At 31.6% G+C, this 20,338-nt stretch overlaps 1 protein-coding gene across 3 annotated transcripts in view; it reads right to left on the reverse strand.

Moving 5' to 3' along the window:
• The window catches only part of ASCC3 (activating signal cointegrator 1 complex subunit 3), a 409,213-nt gene that overhangs the window by 145,063 nt on the left and 243,812 nt on the right, over positions 1 to 20,338 (reverse strand). For all 3 annotated transcript variants that reach the window (XM_081294719.1, XM_081294720.1, XM_081294718.1), the window contains exons 17-24: positions 18,883 to 19,002; positions 12,826 to 12,990; positions 11,242 to 11,328; positions 10,227 to 10,403; positions 6,923 to 7,148; positions 4,902 to 5,056; positions 2,600 to 2,698; positions 1,562 to 1,730 (exon numbers count right to left, since the gene is read on the reverse strand). In XM_081294719.1, the coding sequence (XP_081150845.1) occupies positions 1,562 to 1,730; positions 2,600 to 2,698; positions 4,902 to 5,056; positions 6,923 to 7,148; positions 10,227 to 10,403; positions 11,242 to 11,328; positions 12,826 to 12,990; positions 18,883 to 19,002 (1,198 nt within the window). The remainder of the gene's footprint in view (positions 1 to 1,561; positions 1,731 to 2,599; positions 2,699 to 4,901; positions 5,057 to 6,922; positions 7,149 to 10,226; positions 10,404 to 11,241; positions 11,329 to 12,825; positions 12,991 to 18,882; positions 19,003 to 20,338) is intronic.

The following is a 20,338-nucleotide window of genomic DNA, read 5'->3' on the forward strand; positions in this document are numbered from 1 at the left end:
CATGCAATGCTAATCAAACATATTTTTTTTTAAATAAAAGACTAAAAATTAAACATTGTACAATGTCAAATGCACAGTTATTGACAATGTTAAATTAAGATGATCTATTATAGTGATTTTACTTAGATGGTATGTTTATACTACATCAGCTAATTATATAAATAGGTTGATATGTATTTGGTTGCTTAACAAAGAAATTATTAATTTGGCATTAACATATAATGCTAATATATGTAGAATTAAGTACTTTAATGAAAGAAAGAAACCTAGCAATGATATTGGAAGCATATATTTTAAGTTAAAACATCATCACTTCCACATATTTTGAACTTATGAGATTCTAGATATCACATAATCACATTTGATAAAATAAGACCAGAAAGACCCTCTGCAATAAGTAGATTACTAGATAATATATTGTCTCAATATCATTGTATTTTGATAAAATTTTTTGGTTTTGCTATGCCAAGATATCAAAGAGAAACTGAGATGTAGTATAAAGAATCTCTCAATGAATAATATGAATAAGGTGTACATTTGACAAAATGAAAGATTATAAAGTCATATTTAGGTCTCCTTTCACTTCTGAAAAGACTGTCAAATAGCATGCTATTTAAAGTAGTCAGAAAACATTTTTATTCTGAAAAGTCAAACAGTTTGTCTGAAATATATGGGAAAGAAAATTTGACTCCTAATTTATGTCTGTAAAGTAAATTAAGGATCTCTGAAAATCAATACTCATCAATTATGAATTCTCAAGAAATGAAATTAGTACACTAATTAGTTTCAAGATGTTTTTGAAATAGATTTAAGTACTTAAAAGTATCACTGCAAAGATTTATTCATGAAATTTTGCTTTTTTAATAAATCAAAATAGAAAGGCATTTGTTCATGTTATGAAAACCTAGAGTTTATACATTGCAACAATAAAAAATGCTGCTGAATGCTCTTACTATATATCCCTTTTAATAATTGATTTTATATATATATATATACACACACACACACACACACACACACACACACACACACACACACAAACATTCCAAAATCTGAAAAAAATGTGAAATTTGAAACACTTTGGGTTTTAAACATTTTGGATAAAAGATAACCTGTACTAGAAATAAGTTTATGTAAACTGGAATAAATGTAAGAAAAAAGAGATATCTCAAAAGTTTCACAGAGAATACAGATTAAATGATAAATGACAATTGCAATGAAAAAGGAAGGCTATATGGAGAAATAATGATTATATGTACAGATGAAAGTCCAGTAACACAGAAATAGTAACTCTCATCATTACTATAATTATCAGAATTGACTAAGCCTACTTTAATGCTTTTGGAGCTTAAATAAACAAAAATTAAAGGTCCACAATTTGACTATCGACATATACATATTTGATTTTGAAAATTTTAAATATACAGTTTAGAAACAATATTGTCAAGTAAGTTGGACTTTGATTCAGAATAAAACAACTTTATACTTGTCAACATTAATTAAAATAACAATTTTGGGAAGTCAATAATTCACATCAACACATTAATGTTCAATTTGTTACCTGTATGGGGCGGATGCCTCTCTGGTAGAATCAGATGTTGGAAGTTGATAATACAAACAGCCTCTGCTCCTAACCATCTATCAGAAACTGCTCGGATATAGTATTGGGAAGGCAAAGGTTCAAAAATAGGGATTGTAAATACCAGTAGTTGAGCTTCTTTACTAATGACCTAATGTGAAATAAAGTCTAAAATAAATAAAGTTCTTAGTAGTCAATTCTTAATAGTATCTATACAAGATGTAATAAAAATAAACTATGTTGGATTTCTAAATAGCTCAGATATTCAGGTACTACAGTAACTTGTAGGCGATTTCCTTCTGAGGATTATTTGACATAACAGAAGTTAAGAATTTATACTAACTTTATATTATTTATATATATGTTATCATTATGACATGTTACCAGTTTGAGTCATTATCAGAATTTCCCAAACATGATTCATTCAATTATTTCATGATTTCTATAATTTCAAGTACCATATTATTACTTAATATTTTTCTTTAAATCTGATCAGTATCTTAAGTGGAATATCTGAAATCTCTTAAAAATAAATAGGTTACATGGTTAACAAGAAGATAAATGCATGAAAACAAAATATTGCTATAAAATACTATTGCTATCCAGTCAAGACTTTCAATCAGAAGCTTGCTTTCTCTTTGATAAAAAGAGAAATTACAAATAAAACATGAGTTAAAGATGTAGCAACTATTGAGTCTTTACAGAGAATTTTACAAGGAATGATCTTTTCACTAAGTGATTTATTATTTTGCAGGAAATTATTTTTACCCCCCTTATTTTATATATTCCACACCTCTAGAAGCCATGCCTTAAACCATGGTAAAGATTATAAATGAATTTCTTGAACTAGGATCAGACTGAATAATCAATATTGTCACACTGAATCTCTGTGTTCCTTTGAAACCAAACAGAAAAACAGAACATAACAAAACTTTGATGGAACTCTGAAATCAGAGAGATAGTAAAAAACAAAAAATGTTTATTTTTTTTATGATAGCTAAATAATAAGGTTATATTCACCTGTTTTTTAAGAGCTAGAAAATACTCTGAATGATAAATATGATCATTTGTAGGATCTTCCACCCAAATCCACCAGGGTTCTCCTACTGTCCCATGGACCTAGAAGAAAAATTATCCTAGTACTATGAAAATCATAACTCAAGTAACAGTACTGTTTACATATCAGCACCTATTAGTCTAACAACTTTTTTGATATATAATTTATAAAACAAAGTTCACTCATTTAAAGTATACAGTTCAATGGTTTTAACATATTTACAAAGTTGTACAGCTATGAACATAATCTAATTTTAGAACATTTTTATCACCTCCAAGAGAGTACTTATATTCATTAGAAGTATAGATTTGGCTATTCTAAACACTTTGTTAAATGGAATGATATAACATATGGTCTTCTGTGACTGGCTTTTTAAACTTACCATAATATTTTTATAGTTCATCCATGTTTTAAACTGCATCAGTACTTTGCTTCTTTTTATTGTCAAATAATATTCCACTGGACACATATACCATATTTTGTTTATATAAGCCAATCTCTTTTTTCCTTATATGGTCCAATACTGTTCAGTATTCACTTCCCCCTCAGGGACTCATGAAAAGGAGATCACATCCCAATCATTTCTCCTCTAAATCTTCTTGTACTGTCTCACATGAGCTTTTGGGGGATACCACATTTAAACCATAACACCTGGGATAATTTTGATTCACATAAATCCAATCAGCTCATGGCATTCTCCTGACAATATCTATAGTAAAGGAGAAGTCCATTACAAACACTTGGCCTAATTAGACTGGGCGGGGAGGCGTGTATGTGTGGCAAGAGGGCTTACAGTTTATGTTGTGGGCTGAGAAAGTGGGTATGTGTTCCCCTTACTTCATTAAAAGTGAAAAAGAAGCAGGAAAACATTTGAGAAGTATCCAACAGTGTGAGCAGAGCAAAGAAGTGGAAAGATCTTGGGCCTTGAACAATACTATTAACCTTAAGACTGGACCATCCTTAGGGCCTATCTGATCTGTGGACCTTTTATTGTACAAAAGGATAATTTTGATTCACATAAATTCACGTAAATCAGATTGAGGCAAGTTAGGTTTTACATTCTTGAAGCTAATAGCATTATAAGAGAGTTAATTATAAAAACAATTAAGTACTTTCTCCTATTAATTAATAAAACTAAATTATGATTTATTATGAATAGCAATAGTAGAAAACCATGTGAAAAAATAATGAAACTTCCATTCCTTTAAAAACAATCAAAAATTTCAAATATGAGCTTATACTTAAATATAATTTTATATTTTATATAAAATTTCATATTTATAAAAATATTAACTGTAATTTGGTGTTATCAACTAGTGCTCATATACTGTGAGAAAAATAGGAATTAGGAATGCTTTAGGAATTAAAGGTCTGAATGCTTTAATGACAATGTAGAATTAAATTATAACATGGATGGGTGATTTTTAGAACACACTGCTGAACAAAATTCATTTACATTAAAGATGTACAAATGTTAACTAATATAGGAAGTATCCAAATACATTTAACTAGAATTTTATAAGACTACTCGATGTAAGCATTGTTATATACAGTTTCTGATTTACTTGCCTTCCCCAGTTAGTTTTTGAAACTGAAGACTGAGTCCTATTTGCCTTTTGTATATACAATTTCTAACACAGTAACTAGTCAAAGGATATATATTAAAAGCTATTGATAGAATAAGAAGAAAATACAAAGTAGGTTTTTACATGTATGTTTACCATTATGTTGGTAAACACATATAAGATATTGAAGAACATCTAAGTATTAAAGCAGGAAAAGGAGGAATAAAAGTAGAAATAGAAACATGATAAGAATCAAGAAAGGACATTCTAGGGAAGAGCTAAGTATAAAATGCTATCTAACCAGAGAAGGAAAATAACTGAAAAATCTGCTTATTATGGCAATTGGTCAATCAGATATTAGAGATCCTTGAGGAAGTAGTCTTAGCAGAAAACAAACTGGTGAGAAGAAAGAAAATGTAGAATACCTTTTCTACAAGTCTAATGTTTAAGAAAAGGAGAGAACAGTATTTTGAGAGACATCATTATTTAAAAATGGATTTTTGGTAAGCAAAAATGAGAGTCAATAGAGAGGGCAAAAATAAATGGCAAAGTTCTCATGGATTTGAAACCACTAAAATATTGTCCAGTGTTGCAATGTTAAGTTCCCTAGACTCTCTGAGGACAGATGTAGGGAGGTGTAGTAAAATCTGAGGTACAGACATTTTAGTTTAATATAGATATAGATATTTTCCACTTCTACCTGATCATTCCATGTGAAATCAGGGTAGATGCTGAGTGTCACTCGGAGGACAGTCCGTGTGATAGGCTGAATGGATGCTTCCATCATAACAGAAGGAATCTGATGAACACATTGTTTGACCTTCAGTCCAATATTCACATGATGCAAAATGTGACCTGAAAGAAAAATATCACATAGAAGAAATGTGTCCAGACAGAAAAAAAGCAATATAATCTGACTTGTAAATGGGATTTCAGAGTAGGTGATTTTATTGCTTGTTTTATGATTTGCTATGTAGAATAGCTGACATTCTTGACCTGGCATGTTTGAATATTTTGTAATAGTTAACTTGAATTAGCAATTCATAGCTCTGGAAATCAGTATCAAGGATCCTTTAAGTATTAATAGGGTTCTGAGCCTTGATATTGTGCTTAAACTACTATAAATGGAACTACTTCTTTTTGAGTTAGTTTAGAACATATACAGAAATATTTAACATTTTATGTACATAGCCACTGGTTTATTCAGGGTCTACTTTAGAACTCTAATATCACGAGAAATGCTTCAGGAATTAAATACAACTCATCCACCCAGGCCCACTTCTAGAAAACATAAAATAATCAGGTTCTGGAATATAGACACGTATGGGAATACCAAGGGTACAGGCTGTTAAAAAACAAATGTGACTAACTGATTTGAGCAATTAAGTGAAAATAGATTATATTTTAAAGCATCAAGTGTGCAATATGTGTACAGTCAACTTACTTTGTTAATAATCCCTCTTTCTTTCTGCCCTTTTTTCTACTCTAACTTAGAGTACAAATGTAATAACTATCTCAGCCTCTCTAAACATCTTTGGCTTTTTTTTTTTTTTTTTTTTGGTACCAGGGCTTGAACTCAGGGGCACTTGACCACTGACCCACATACCCAACCCTATTTTGTAATTTTATTTAGATACAGGGTCTCACTAAGTTGCTTAGTGCCTTGCTTTTGCTGAGGTTGGTTTTGAACTCGCAGTCCTCCTGTCTCAGCCTCCCCAGCCATTGGGATTATTAGGGTGCGCCACTGAGCTCAGTTTCATCTTTAGAATTCTTGCCAGCAGTAATCCTCCTTCTTATTTGTCTTCAGAATGATTCTTTTCATGTGTAATGTTTATCCTTTGCAGAAGTAAATACTGTCTAATCAATGCATTATACATTTATTCAATAAATGTTAGGATTTGTGGAAATGTATGTTTAGGAATAACTTTTCAATATTACACAAAATGCTGGACGCTGAATACTATGTATGCACTGATAACAACTGGGTTTAAAGGCATATTTGTGTAATTAAGCTTGTTTAGAAACTCTGGAGAATGTAGAGCTTATTGTTTAATTAAATTTTTACTGTAATACTGCTGATATATATAACAAAATCTTTGAAATTAGTTCAATATTAAGAAACAAAATGAGAATAAATATCACTGAATGATTCTTATCATTAATGGGTAGGATCTACATTTAAAATACTTAAAACTTTGCTAATATAAACTATTTTAATTGCTAATTCTTTTGGAGGGTGTAGTAGGGGTTGAACCCAGGGCCGGCAGCTAAGCCACTAAGCAATATCCCTAGCCCATTTAAATTTTTTTTTTTTTTTTTTTTTTTAATTTTGAGACAGGGTCTTGCTAAGTTGCTGAAGCTGACCTGGAACTTGTGATCCTCCTATCTCAGCCTCCAGAACTGCTGGGATTATAAGCATGTGTGACCACATCCAGCCTTAATTGCTAATTCTGCTAAATAACTTCATAAAATTTGGAGTGATTTTTGCTCTTTTGCATAAAGAGATTTTATATGTATGTAGGTTCAAAATTTATATTGAGTTATATGCATTCATGAATGTCAAAATTAACAATGTAAACGATTATGTACAAAAAAAAAGAAATAAAAAAGAAGAAAAATAAATTTATGTTGAATAGTATGAAAATTCGCAATACTTTTATATCTAGTAAATATTTTATTTTCACAGAAAAATTCATTTAAGCAATTTTTCCCCCTTCTTACCTATTTCATCTTTCCTCATATCTTTCAGCTTATCTACAGTAAGATTTTTTTCTTCTAATCTTGTTAGAATGTGTGGTGGTAACACTGAAAATTGTCTCAAAGGGCTAGCCCAACCCCAAAGCCTCTTGTCGATGACTTTACTAAGATTCAGGAGCCTGTAGGTCATGGTAGGCCAACGTTTCCTCAGTGCAATTTCAAAAAGGGCACGAACGATTCTAGCTGCATTCTGAAGAATAAAATGGGGGAGATTGGGTTGTTAGGTCCAATATGTTTTTAAATTTGTCAGTAAATTTATTATTCAAACTCAGCCTTCTAGAATGAATTAATAAAATCAGCAAAGCAGCAGGATATAAAATCAATACCCATAAATCAAATGCATTTCTCTACATCAGTGATGAATCCTCTGAAAGAGAAATTAGGAAAACTACCCCATTCACAATAGCCTAAAAAAAAAAAAAACCTTGGGAAATGAACTTAACAAAAAAGGTGAAAGACCTCTACAATGGAAATTACAGAATACTAAAGAAAGAAATTGGTGGAGACCTTAGAAGATGGAAAGATCTCCCATGTTCTTGGATAGGCAAAATAAATATTGTCAAAATGGCCCCACTACCCAAAGCACTACACAGATTCAATGCGATTCCAATTAAAATCCCAATGTCATTCCTTATAGAAACAGAAAAAGCAATCATGAAATTCATTTGGAAAAATAAAGAGACCCAGAATAGCAAAAGCAATCCTTAGCAAGAAGAGTGAAGCAGGAGGCATCACAATACCAGACCTTAAACTATACTACAAAGCTATAGTAACAAAAACGGCTTGTATTGGCACCAACAGACATGTAGATCAATGGTACAGAATAGAAGACAGAGAGATAAACCCACATAAATACAGTTATCTTATACTAGAAAAAGGAGCCAAAAACATACACTGGAGAAAAGATAGCCTCTTCAACAATTGTGATAGGAGAACTGTAAATCCATATGCAGCAAAATGAAATTAAGACCCTATCTCTCACCATGCACAAAACTCAACTCAAAATGGATCAAAGATCTAGGAATTAGACCAGATACCCTGAGCCTGACAGAGGAAAAAGAAAAAGTAGGCCCAAATCTTCATCACATCAGATTAGGCTCCAACTTCCTTAAAAGACTCCTAAAGCACAAGAAATAAAATCAAGAATTAATAACCAGGATGGATTCAAACTAAAAAGCTTCTTCTCAGCAAAAGAAACAATTAATGAGGTAAAGAGAGAGCCTACATTTTGGGAGCAAATTTTTGCCATACACATGTTGGAAGAGAATTAATCTCCAGAATATATAAAGAACTCAAAAAACACTTAAAAAAATCCCAATCAATAAATGGGCTAAGGAGCTGAATAGACACTTATCAGAAGAAGATATACAATCGATCAATGAATATATTAAAAAATGTTCAACATCTTTAATAATTAGAGAAATGCAAATCAAAACTACTCTAAGATTTCATCTCACTCCAGTCAGAAGGGCAGTTATCAAGAATACAAACAACAAGAAGTGTTGGTGTGGATGAGGAGAAAAAGGCACACTCATACGTTGCTGGTGGGACTGCATAACTGTGCAACCAGTCTAGAAAGCAGTGCGGAGATTTGGAATGGAACCATCATTTGACCTAGCTATCCCACTCTTGGGTCTTCACCCAAAAGACTTAAAATCCACATAATATAGTAATGCAGCGACATCAATGTTTATACCAGCTCAATTCACAATAACTAAACTGTGGAAGCAACCTAGATGCCCTTCAGTAGATGAATGGATAAAGAAACTGTGGTATATATACACAATGGAATATTACTCAGCATTAAGAGAATAACATTATGGCATTTGCAGAAAAATGGATGAAGTTCGAGAATATCATGCTAAGCAAAGTAAGCTTAGGCCAAATGTTTTCTTTGATAAGTGGATGCTGATACATAATGGGGGAGGTCATGGGAAAAATGGAGATATTCTGATTGGGCAAAGAGGAGGGAGGGAAGGGGAGGGGATATGGAGGCAGAAGGAAAGATGGTGGGATGTGATGGACATTATTACCCTAGGTACATAAATGACTGCACATATGATGTGACACTGCATCATGTACAATCAAAGAGAAATGAAAAGTTATGCTGCAATTGTGTACAGTGAATCAAAATGCATTCTTCTGTCCTGTATACCTAATTAAAATAAATAAATAAAATTTTAAAACCCAACAACACTATTCATTACATTTAAATAAAAATAAGAATTTTAAAACAAAAAAATTAAGAACATACTTTTTCTATATTAAATCTTTGAATAAAATTACAAATATAATAGAATAATTACATGAGATAACATAATTATATAAGATTAAAGTTTAATTCAACTTAATAAAGGTATTTCTAAATAAAAATAATAAAAATGTATACTTTAAAGGTTAGGAATTTTTTTTTAAAATGTATGCTTGGAATCAGGTATGGTGGCACACACCTACAATCCCAGCAACTCCAGAGGTTGAGGAGGAGAATCATAAGTTCAAGGTCAGCTTCAGCAACGGAGCAAGACCTTGTCTTAAAGGAAAAAATAAAGCCAGGTGTGCTTGTGTGGGAGGCTGAGAAAGGAGGATTGCATGTTCAAAGCCATTCTCAGCAATTTAGCTAGGCCCTGCGCAATTTAGTAAGACCCTGTTTCAAAATAAAAAATTAGAAAGGGTTAGAGACGTGGCTCAGTGATTTAGGGCCCCTGGTTTCAATCCCTAGTACTAAAATATGAATAATTAAAAGAAAAAAGTAAAAAAGGACTGAGGATATATTTCAGTGGTAGAGAGCCTCTCAGTTCAATCTGTAGTATTACCAAAAACAAAACAAAACAAAACAAAAAAAGAAAAGAAAAAGACAAAGACGACAAAAAATAACTTATTTTATTTCACATGATGGTTTAAATATATGAGGAATTTTTTTACCACAGCAATTTTTAACAGTTATAAATTAAATGAGCTGTAGGTTTAGGGAACAATTTTCTTTCAGTATTCAATATTTAAAATCAGAGACCTATCATACTGGAATATATATGTTAGGCCTTATATAAGACAGATTTGTTACTAAGCCAAACCAACCACTAACTTTCACCCCCAGTCCTCATTTACAAGCACAGGTTACATAAAAGATGTACAAATCAATATCTTTAATTCTAAGGAGAAACAGTAGTTCATAGAATTTCTCAAAGTAATGTATTCACAGAATAACAGAATTAATTCCTTGGTCTCTAGAGATAAACAAAGAAGAGAAAATGGGGAGTAAGATTCTTACCTGTGCAACATATGCAGAATCTGATATAAGGGAGAAACTATCCATCTCTCCTCGGCTGATGTAAGTTTGAAGTAAGATGTTTATTTTCCCATAACTATTTTCTACACCTCCAGGAGCTGAGAGTTCACAAAAATTGTTTAATAGAGCATCTAACTCCTCTATTTCTTCTTCTCTGACCTAGAAGAGTCAATATTTTTATAGTAATATTTGGTCTAATTTATTGAAAAACCACATTGCATGTTTTTAAGGTTGCATTTTAGTATAATGTAATATTTTACTCTTGTACAGCTAAAACCCAGTAATTTTCCCATAGGTAAATAATAAAATATAATATGAAATTATGTTGAGGCAGGTACAATTATATTTTATTGTTTATCACCAATATTAAAGTTGCCATTGACACATAAAAATTTGATATGCCACAAAATTTAAGTCATCTGACCTCACCATCCTTCAACTGATGAGGTTTCATTTTTTATTTGACCAGAGTAAAACCTCTGCCCAAACTGATTAGGGCAAACTTGATTATCTTCAAATGCATTCATTATAGTCATATATTTTTATATGGTATAATGCATTCATAGCTTAAAGTTGTGAAGTACTGTTTCAAAGTATTAAAGTTTTCACTGTTAATAACATTAAATTATAATATGGGTACAGAAATATTCATTTCTGTATTAATTTGAATCATGCATTTACTTAACATTTTCTTCAGTGAACTATATTGCAAATAAACCAAAACATATACAATATAGTTTTTGATAAATTCATTAATACAAAACCTATTTATATTTCTTGATTTGGGATACAAAGCAAAGCATGATGTTAGGTATGCTATGATATTATTATCTAGAACACTGAGTTTTCTTGTACAATAGAAAACACTGCTGATACTCCAAATATGCCATATGCCTTTTTTATATTGTATCAGGAATAACAATTAATTTCAAACTTTCATAAATGAATAAATGTGTCTATGTTGTACACATCTGACTGAAACTTTAAGTAATCTTACCTTGATCTGATCAAATTCTTCAGCTTTGGAGACTATCGCAAATATGTCACCTTCTGTTTTGTGAGCATCGAAGAGTTCATTAAAGGTCTACCAAAGTAAGTGTCACATTTAATTAAAATAGAAGATCAAAAGATATTATCAAATTTATGAAAGATTAAAAAACATCCTAAACATAGTTAGAAAGCCATTAGAACCAAAAAAAGATCAGTAAAATCATCCAATGAAATCTATACTAAGTGTCTAAAAATGTTCAACATAACATTCTGGTCTTGACCTCAGTATAGGCATGGAAATCTGTGCCATTTACTAATTATAAGCTCACATATATCATATAGAATTCAGAGGGAAATAACTAGACAACATACAATTCACAGAGTCTCAAAATATGAATAGCGAGAATACACAGAAAAATCAGTTAAAGGCCATACGGAAAAGACAAAGGTACTATAGGGCTAGAGTTGCTGAAAAAGAACTGCAAAAAACAAAGTGTTAAGGTGTAATTTGGCAGCAGTCTACTAGCAAGAGGACAAATGAGAAAGGCTGTCTCACAGAGACAATGAGAGATGAGAGTAGGTGATATAAGGAGTGAAGGACTAGGTCTGGGATTGAGGAAACACCAAATCACAGCTCCAAGATAATATCTGAAGAGGTCTTGCAGAAATCTAGTGTCATACACATATAGGTTATTCTGAAAAAATGAGGAAAACCCAGTAAGCACATAAAGGTGTTTCTCTGAAACCTGTTTTATATATAAGCAAATATTAAATCTACAAACCCGAGATTTCATATAAACTGAGTTTTTCTTTTTGATGATTTCTATTCTCCTATTTTAAAAACAACTTTATGTACAAAAGGCAAAAAATGAATTTAAAAAAAAATTAAAAAAAACTCAAAACACACTGACTGTCTACTGAAAAAAGTAAAAAAATTCAACTTAACCTATCTCAATCTCTTCAAATTTAAGTATTCTCCCAACGGGTTATCATTGTATTGACATGTACTGATATATGTACATGAAAACACATAAAGAAATGTATATGCTTTTTAAAAGTAAAAATATTAAAGTATCACATCATCTTAAACAGGAAGTTGTTAAAAAGCAACAAATTCTCTTATAATTGTATGGTCAAAATTGGCCTTAAAAGTTCCTTAAATTAATCATCTAGTACAAACAGGCTGACTTAGCAATTTTAGTAGTTTCTTAAACTCTTCTTTAGTGTTTCTTACTAACATACAATTAAGTTTTCAACTTTTTATTCAAGGAAATCATTAAGCTATCAACTCCAGCTTAAAATCATTCTGGCATTCACTCCATAAGACTCACCCATAGGCTTCAACTATTTCAGGTGTATGTAGTGTTTAGGATATGTTCATGAAACAGGATGGCAGGAGAGCACCATTGCTATCTAAAGTCATTTTTTTTTCCTTGTCATTACTGAAAGTATATTGCTGAATTCATATAAACTAAATGTATTTGCTCATAAGTTGCTTTTGTTATTTGGCATTATTAATATATTTTGAAGTCTAGAAAGTATTTGTCTGTAAAAACAAACATTTTTGCATTTGTTCCTCTCAGAATATTACCTCAATGGTATTGTATTTAATATAATAGTGGCTGGCAGTTCTACCCAAATCCGTTGAGGAAAAATAACCAGTTCTCTCTTCAAAACGAATCATCTGAGCTTTGTCTAGTTTTCGTCCAACTTCAATGACTAACTGTTCTCGATGCTTTCTTAATGTTGGGTCAATCTACAAGAAAGAAATATAAACACTTGAATTCTAAAAAAAACTCTCACCTGCAAACAAATACCCATTTATGGAAGTTAAATTTTTTTCTTCATGTTTTAATTAGACTTTTAAAAACTTAATTTTGAACTGGTACTTTGAAGCATAAAATTATATGTATCAATGGTGTAAAGTGATGTTTCAATACAAAAATATATTGTGCAATATTTAAAACAGATTAAATACAACTGTCTTTCCAACATTTATCATTTATTTATGGTAAAAACTTAGTACTCATTGATCAGTCTCTCCCCATCCCTCTCTCCAGCCCCTGGTAACCACCATTCTACTTTCAACCTCTGTAAGATCAACTTTTTGAGATTCTACACATGAATGCGATCAGGTGGTACCTGTTCTTTTGTACTTAGCTTATTTCACTTAACGATATCCAGTTCCATCCCTGTTACTGCAAAGACAATATATTAGTCTTTTTTTATAGCTGAATAATGCACCATTTGTGTATAGGTATTACATTTTTCTTTATCCATTCATAAGCTGATGAACACTTAGGCTGCTTCCATTTCTTTGTAAATATGGATAGTGCTGCAATGAACACAGGAGTACAGATGTTCTTCAACATACTCATTTCATTTCCTTTGGGTATATACCCAGTATTGAAGCTGCTGATCAGAGATTTTTCAATTATAATTTCTGAAGTACATTCTATACATTTAAGAAACAACTAGAAAAGATTTTATTTGATTAAAGAAAGTTTAAAATTCGTTAAAATTATCAATCCACATAGTCTTTTGGATAATAAAATTATCAATCTGTACAGTCTCTTTAGATACCAATACTATTCTTCCGTGGTCTTATAATCTTTAAGGTTATAGACACAGGGAATCAGGCATAAGGGGGAAAAAAAAAACATCATCTTCTCCTTCCCACACTTAAATAGGCACTTTAAATTACCAAACCATACTTCTATTTTATCAGTCATTTGGAGATATGATGGCAAGAATGCTTTCCCCTGTCAAAGATAAAATACACAAAAATAAATGCATGGTTATCCCCTTAAAAATACAAGTCTATTGTTTTAGTAATTTTCACAACTGTTGGTGGAAAAATCCATTTTGTCTATAATAATAATAGAAACAAAGAATCAAATGAAGTTGACAGTGAACTTTTATATAGTTTTAAAACTATTAGACGAAAGAAATTAAAGGCATAAAAATTGGAAAAGAAGAACTTAAATTATCACTATTTGCAGATGACATGATCCTATACCTAGAAGACCCAAAAGGGTCTACAAAGAAACTACTAGAACTAATAAATGAATTCAGTAAAGTGGCAGGATATAAAATCAACACGCATAAATCAAAGGCATTTCTGTATATCAGCGACAAAACTTCTGAAACGGAAATGAGGAAAAACACTCCATTCACGATATCCTCAAAAAAAATAAAATACTTGGGAATTAACCTAACAAAAGAGGTGAAAGATTTATATAATGAAAACTACAGAACCCTAAAGAGAGAAGTTGATGAAGATCTTAGAAGATGGAAAAACATACCCTGTTCATGGATAGGCAGAACTAACATCATCAAAATGGCGATATTACCAAAAGTTCTCTATAGGTTTAATGCAATGCCAATCAAAATCCCAATGGCATATCTTGTAGAAATTGACAAAGCAATCATGAAATTCATATGGAAAAATAAAAGACCCAAAATAGCAAAAGCAATTCTACACAGGAAGTGTGAATCAGGTGGTATAGCGATACCAGATTTCAAACTACATTACAAAGCAATAGTGACAAAAACAGCATGGTACTGGTACCAAAACAGGCGGGCGGACCAATGGTTTAGAATAGAGGACATAGAGACTAATCCACAAAGTTACAACTATCTTATATTTGATAAAGGGGCTAAAAGCATGCAATGGAGGAAGGATAGCATCTTCAACAAATGGTGTTGGGAAAACTGGAAATCCATATGCAACAAAATGAAACTGAATCCCTTTCTCTCGCCATGCACAAAAGTTAACTCAAAATGGATCAAGGAACTTGATATCAAACCAGAGACTCTGCGTCTGATAGAAGAAAAAGTTGGCTCCGATCTATAGATTGTGGGGTTGGGCTCCAAATTCCTTAATAGGACACCCATAGCACAAGAGTTAACAACAAGAATCAACAAATGGGACTTAATTAAACTTAAAAGTTTTTTCTCAGCAAGAGAAACAATAAGAGAGGTAAATAGGGAGCCTACATCCTGGGAACAAATCTTTACTCCTCACACTTCAGATAGAGCCCTAATATCCAGAGTATACAAAGAACTCAAAAAATTAGACAATAAGATAACAAATAACCCAATCAACAAATGGGCCAAGGACCTGAACAGACACTTCTCAGAGGAGGACATACAATCAATCAACAAGTACATGAAAAAATGCTCACCATCTCTAGCAGTCAGAGAAATGCAAATCAAAACCACCCTAAGATACCATTTCACTCCAGTAAGATTGGCAGCCACTATGAAGTCAAACAACAACAAGTGCTGGAGAGGTTGTGGAGAAAAGGGTACACTTGTACATTGCTGGTGGGACTGCAAATTGGTGCGGCCAATTTGGAAAGCAGTTTGGAGATTCCTGGGAAAGATGGGAATGGAACCACCATTTGACCCTGCTATTGCCCTTCTTGGACTATTCCCTGAAGACCTTAAAAGAGCATGCTACAGGGATACTGCCACATCGATGTTCATAGCAGCACAATTCACAATTGCTAGACTGTGGAACCAACCCAGATGCCCCTCAGTAGATGAATGGATAAAAAAAATGTGGCATCTATACACAATGGAGTACTATGCAGCAATAAAAAATGACAAAATCATAGAATTTGCAGAGAAATGGACGGCACTAGAGCAGATTATGCTTAGTGAAGCTAGCCAATCCCTAAAAAACAAATACCAAATGTCTTCTTTGATATAATGAGAGCAAATATGAACAGAGCAGGGAGGAAGAGTAGGAAGAAAAGAGTAACATTAATCAGTGACATGAGATGGGAGGGAAAGGGAGAGATGAGGAAAATTGCATGGAAATGAAGGGAGACCCTCATTGCTATACAAAATTACATGTAAGAGGTTGTGAGGGGAATGGGAAAATAAACAAGGAGAGAAATGAATTACAGTAGATGGGGTAGAGAGAGAAGAAGGGAGGGGAGGGGAGGGGGGATAGTAGGGGATAGGAAAGGTAGCAGAATACAACAATTACTAATAGGGCATTATGTAAAATTGTGGATGTGTAACCGACATGATTCTGCAATCTGCATTTGGGGTAAAATTGGGGGTTCATAACCCACTTCAATCTAATGTATGAAGTATGATATGTCAAGAGCTTTGTAAAGTTGTGAACAACCAATAAAAAAAAACTATTATAATTTTTTCTAAGTATAAATTGATATTTAATACAAATTCTAACAAATATTCTTGTTGCTATGTATATACATACACAACCATACTGTACAAGTGCACAACCATACACATCTAAGTCTTGAAGATTAATCTCTTGTTATGAGCAATTATGTAAAATATGACCTTTAATGGGGTTGTTGGAGAAGTAGTAAAACTCCTTAGAAATCTAATGAGTTAATACTTCTGCCATTTGTTTTAACTCAGATCTTTATGGCAGCTTAAAGAGTTTTAAAAATCAGAAAAATGAGGCAAAAGGAAACTAACTGCAGATAAGTAACATAGCATCAAGAGTATTATCAGCAAATATTTGCTATAAGTGATACTATATATATCAGGTTCAAACTACTTGATTTGTGTTTGTCTATAAGAATTCTATAGATACAAATTTACAGAGCAACAAAATCAAAACATATAAGTTAAAGAAAAAGTTAAGACGTAGAACTGTAAAGGCAGTAAAACTATGAATCCTGGAATGAAACAAAATTCCTCTTTTTTAAATACCAGAAAACTATTTTAAAGTTTTCATTATACTGCAAAAAATCTTTTGATATTAAAAATCAATTGATGTGTTTATCTTATTCCAAGGGATATTTAGCCCATGAAAATACATGTACTTGTTTATTTTTAATCCTTCAGAAAATTTTCATTGTACCTTTGACTATTCTCACAATGATCATATTTGTGATGAGAACATTTAGAAACACATTATTTAAAAAGTGCAAGGTCTTTTGGGATTGCTGGGTCACAGCAGCACAATTCACAATAGAATATTCACAATAATATTCACAATATTACACAATATGTAACCAGTTCAAGTACCCATCAACATATGAACAAATGGGGAAAATATGGTATATGTACAAAATGGAGTTTTATTCAGACATAAAGAAGAATGAAATTATGGCATTTGCTGGCAAATGGATGGAACTGGAGAACATCATGCTAAGTGAAATAAGCCAGACTCAAAAAGTCATGGCCTTATGTTTTATCTCATATGTGGAAGCAATAGATAACTAAGGAACTAAAAAAATAGGGAAAGGGGGCAGGCAATGTCCCATGAAAATAGAAAGGAGATCAGTGGAGTAGATAAAGGGTCCAGAGGGAAGGGAGAAGGGATGGAAAAGGGAGGAACTGAGTGAAGAAACTGACCAAATTATGCTATGCACATGTATGAATAACTCACAGTGAATCCCACCTTCATGTGTGTCTATAGAGTACCAGTTAAAAATTAATAAATATAAAAATGTATAAAATCAGATTATAATACAGTTATATTTTATAACAGAACAAATTGCTTATAAAATAAGACATCCATTTGAAGATCAGCACATATTTTAACTGAGAAGCAGAAAAATAGTGGAATTCTATGTAAAGAAGACCCAAGTATGAAAACCTAAGATTTTCAGATTACCAGCTTCAGAACTAGTTGCTACTACTATTCTTAATTTTTCCCCCTAAGTCTTAAGTTTCAACTCTTCCATGGCAAAATCTACTGCACAAGAAAAGGAAAAATGAAAGAAAAACCCCAAAAGTTTGGCAATTGCTTTGATAACAAATGCACATATATTTATATATATGCATTTACCAATACACACACACACACACACACACACACACACACACACACACAATGCATATGTATGTGTATTTATCAGTACAATATTTTTGTGTATGTGTATTGGTAAATAGAGAAAAACTGTAATTTTGAGTTAGACTCAACCTCTTTAATAATTTTGACTTAACAGAAGTAAATATCATATGAAGATGGTGAAATAATGTGTTTTTTTTACATTACAACTGAATTTTATCTGTAATTAGGAAGCACTTACAGTATATAAAGCAGAGTTCTAAAGAAAAGACAAGATCTGTAAGCCACATGGACCACACAACTATAAAGCTCATAGGAAGACCTGCTATCACATGTATCTAATTTTCTGTCTATGCATACACATTGAATCATGAAACTGACTTCAAACTTTAAACTGTTAAGACAATAATGCATTAATGCTATCTTTTAATTTCACTATAGGGCATAGAAGGGACATGACAGGAGGAGTAGATTGTATATAACAAGCCTATTTTTAAAAATGGTCTATATGTTTCCTTATATCTGGTTATTTCTAAAACTAAATGTATCAGAGTAAAAAATCATAGTGAAATATTAACATCTAACAGAAATATACCTGAAAAATAGAATGATACAAATATCAACATTATTAATGGGAAAAGAGATTTAAATAAAGCAAAATAATTACAAGGAACTAATTTAATTTTCTTTAGTGTATTTTAAAAAACGATTAAGGCTCTTTATTTTTCTTCTAGGTCCATAACTCTTTTCAGATGAGGCAACAGTAGCAAATATTTATCCTCACATCATGAAAGGATTACAGAACCAAAAAGAAGGTTTGAGTTTTTTTTTTTTTTAAATAAATGAGTTTGAGTTTTCTACCTGATAAGCTTTGTGACTGATGCCATACACTAATGGATTTGCTCTCATCCGTACATAAAGGTAAGTGTAACTTATCCACTTTACTGCTTCTTCCACGTTTGTGACTGTTCCCAGAGCAATCTGCAAATCAAAAATACAACAGAAATTAAAGTAATGCATTAAAGTCAAACATAAACATTACAGCAAAGGCCATTCTGCCAGAAATTAAGTTTCCAAAATAGATCATCGTGCTACATTTAAAGAAGGTAAGCACAATCACTGAAATGACTTCTCAGTTACTGAAAACAGCAGTCCTCTTTATTTCATTGAGAATAATACATTGGAAATGCTATCTTCCCAAACTGAACTTACTCAATGATGACATTTGGTTATTTTTCCCTGTATGGATTTTAATTCTACATAGCATTAAGGACATTTTTGTCGTTTGTTAATTCTTTTTCATATTCTGTATCCATTTTGTTTTAGTTTCATTTTATATAATAAAACTACTGAATATGTTTAAATGTAAGTGTACCAGAATAAAAATAACAAAATATGGGGCTGGGGTTGTAGGTAGAGCACTTGTCTAAGCACATGTGAGGCACTGGGCTTAACCCTCAGCACCACATAAAAAAATAAATAAAATGAATAAAGATTCAAAAATAAAACTCAACATTATTAAAAAAAATAACGAAATATTTTAGTTCTGTCGATCTTTATCCTGATTCTGTGCACTGTCATCAATAAAACCATAGAAGGTATAATGGTAGTTTTTACCTTTAGAGATACTCATTTAGAGGACTGCCAGTATAAACATACAATATGCATATAATGGAAAATGCAATTATTTCTGCACAAAGCAAAGCAAATTTATTGGTATTTAGACATATTAATATTTATGCTTTCAAAATCATACAAGAATAGGGTGTTTTTTTAAATTGGTAAACTTAAACAAGCAATGGGAAAATATGATATTTAAACATTTGAACCAAAGTAACCATTGGATGATTGTTTAGATTATATTCAGAAAGGAAATATAATGTTTAATATAGCATTTGAAGTGATTTGTGATATATTTATTAAATAAAACCAAAGGTTAATAATTTAGAACACAACAATAAATATAAGATCTGTGTAATAAAGAGAAAGAAATTATTAGATAAGGATATTAATGCAGAATTTTAATGAGATGTATTCTTGAAATAGTTCCTTAAGTAAGGGATTTATAGGAAGTAATTCTGCTTTTACTTAAAGTACCCTTTTTATTTTAACAATTAACCAAAGTTGTGAAACTTGAGAGCTATAAATTTGTTCCTGAACCTTTTTTTTTACTCACAGGAGGGGGGAAAAAAAGGAAAACAAATGCTGCCACTTTTTGTACTAATATTGAAGAAAATAAAAATCTTCATGTTTGATTTAATCCCTATATTATAATTTTTAATTCTATATAACTTTTTTTGTGAAATAAAAATGTAGA

This window comes from Spermophilus citellus (genome assembly GCF_964194105.1).
Source record: "Spermophilus citellus genome assembly, chromosome: 5".
Classification (NCBI taxonomy): domain Eukaryota; kingdom Metazoa; phylum Chordata; class Mammalia; order Rodentia; family Sciuridae; genus Spermophilus; species Spermophilus citellus.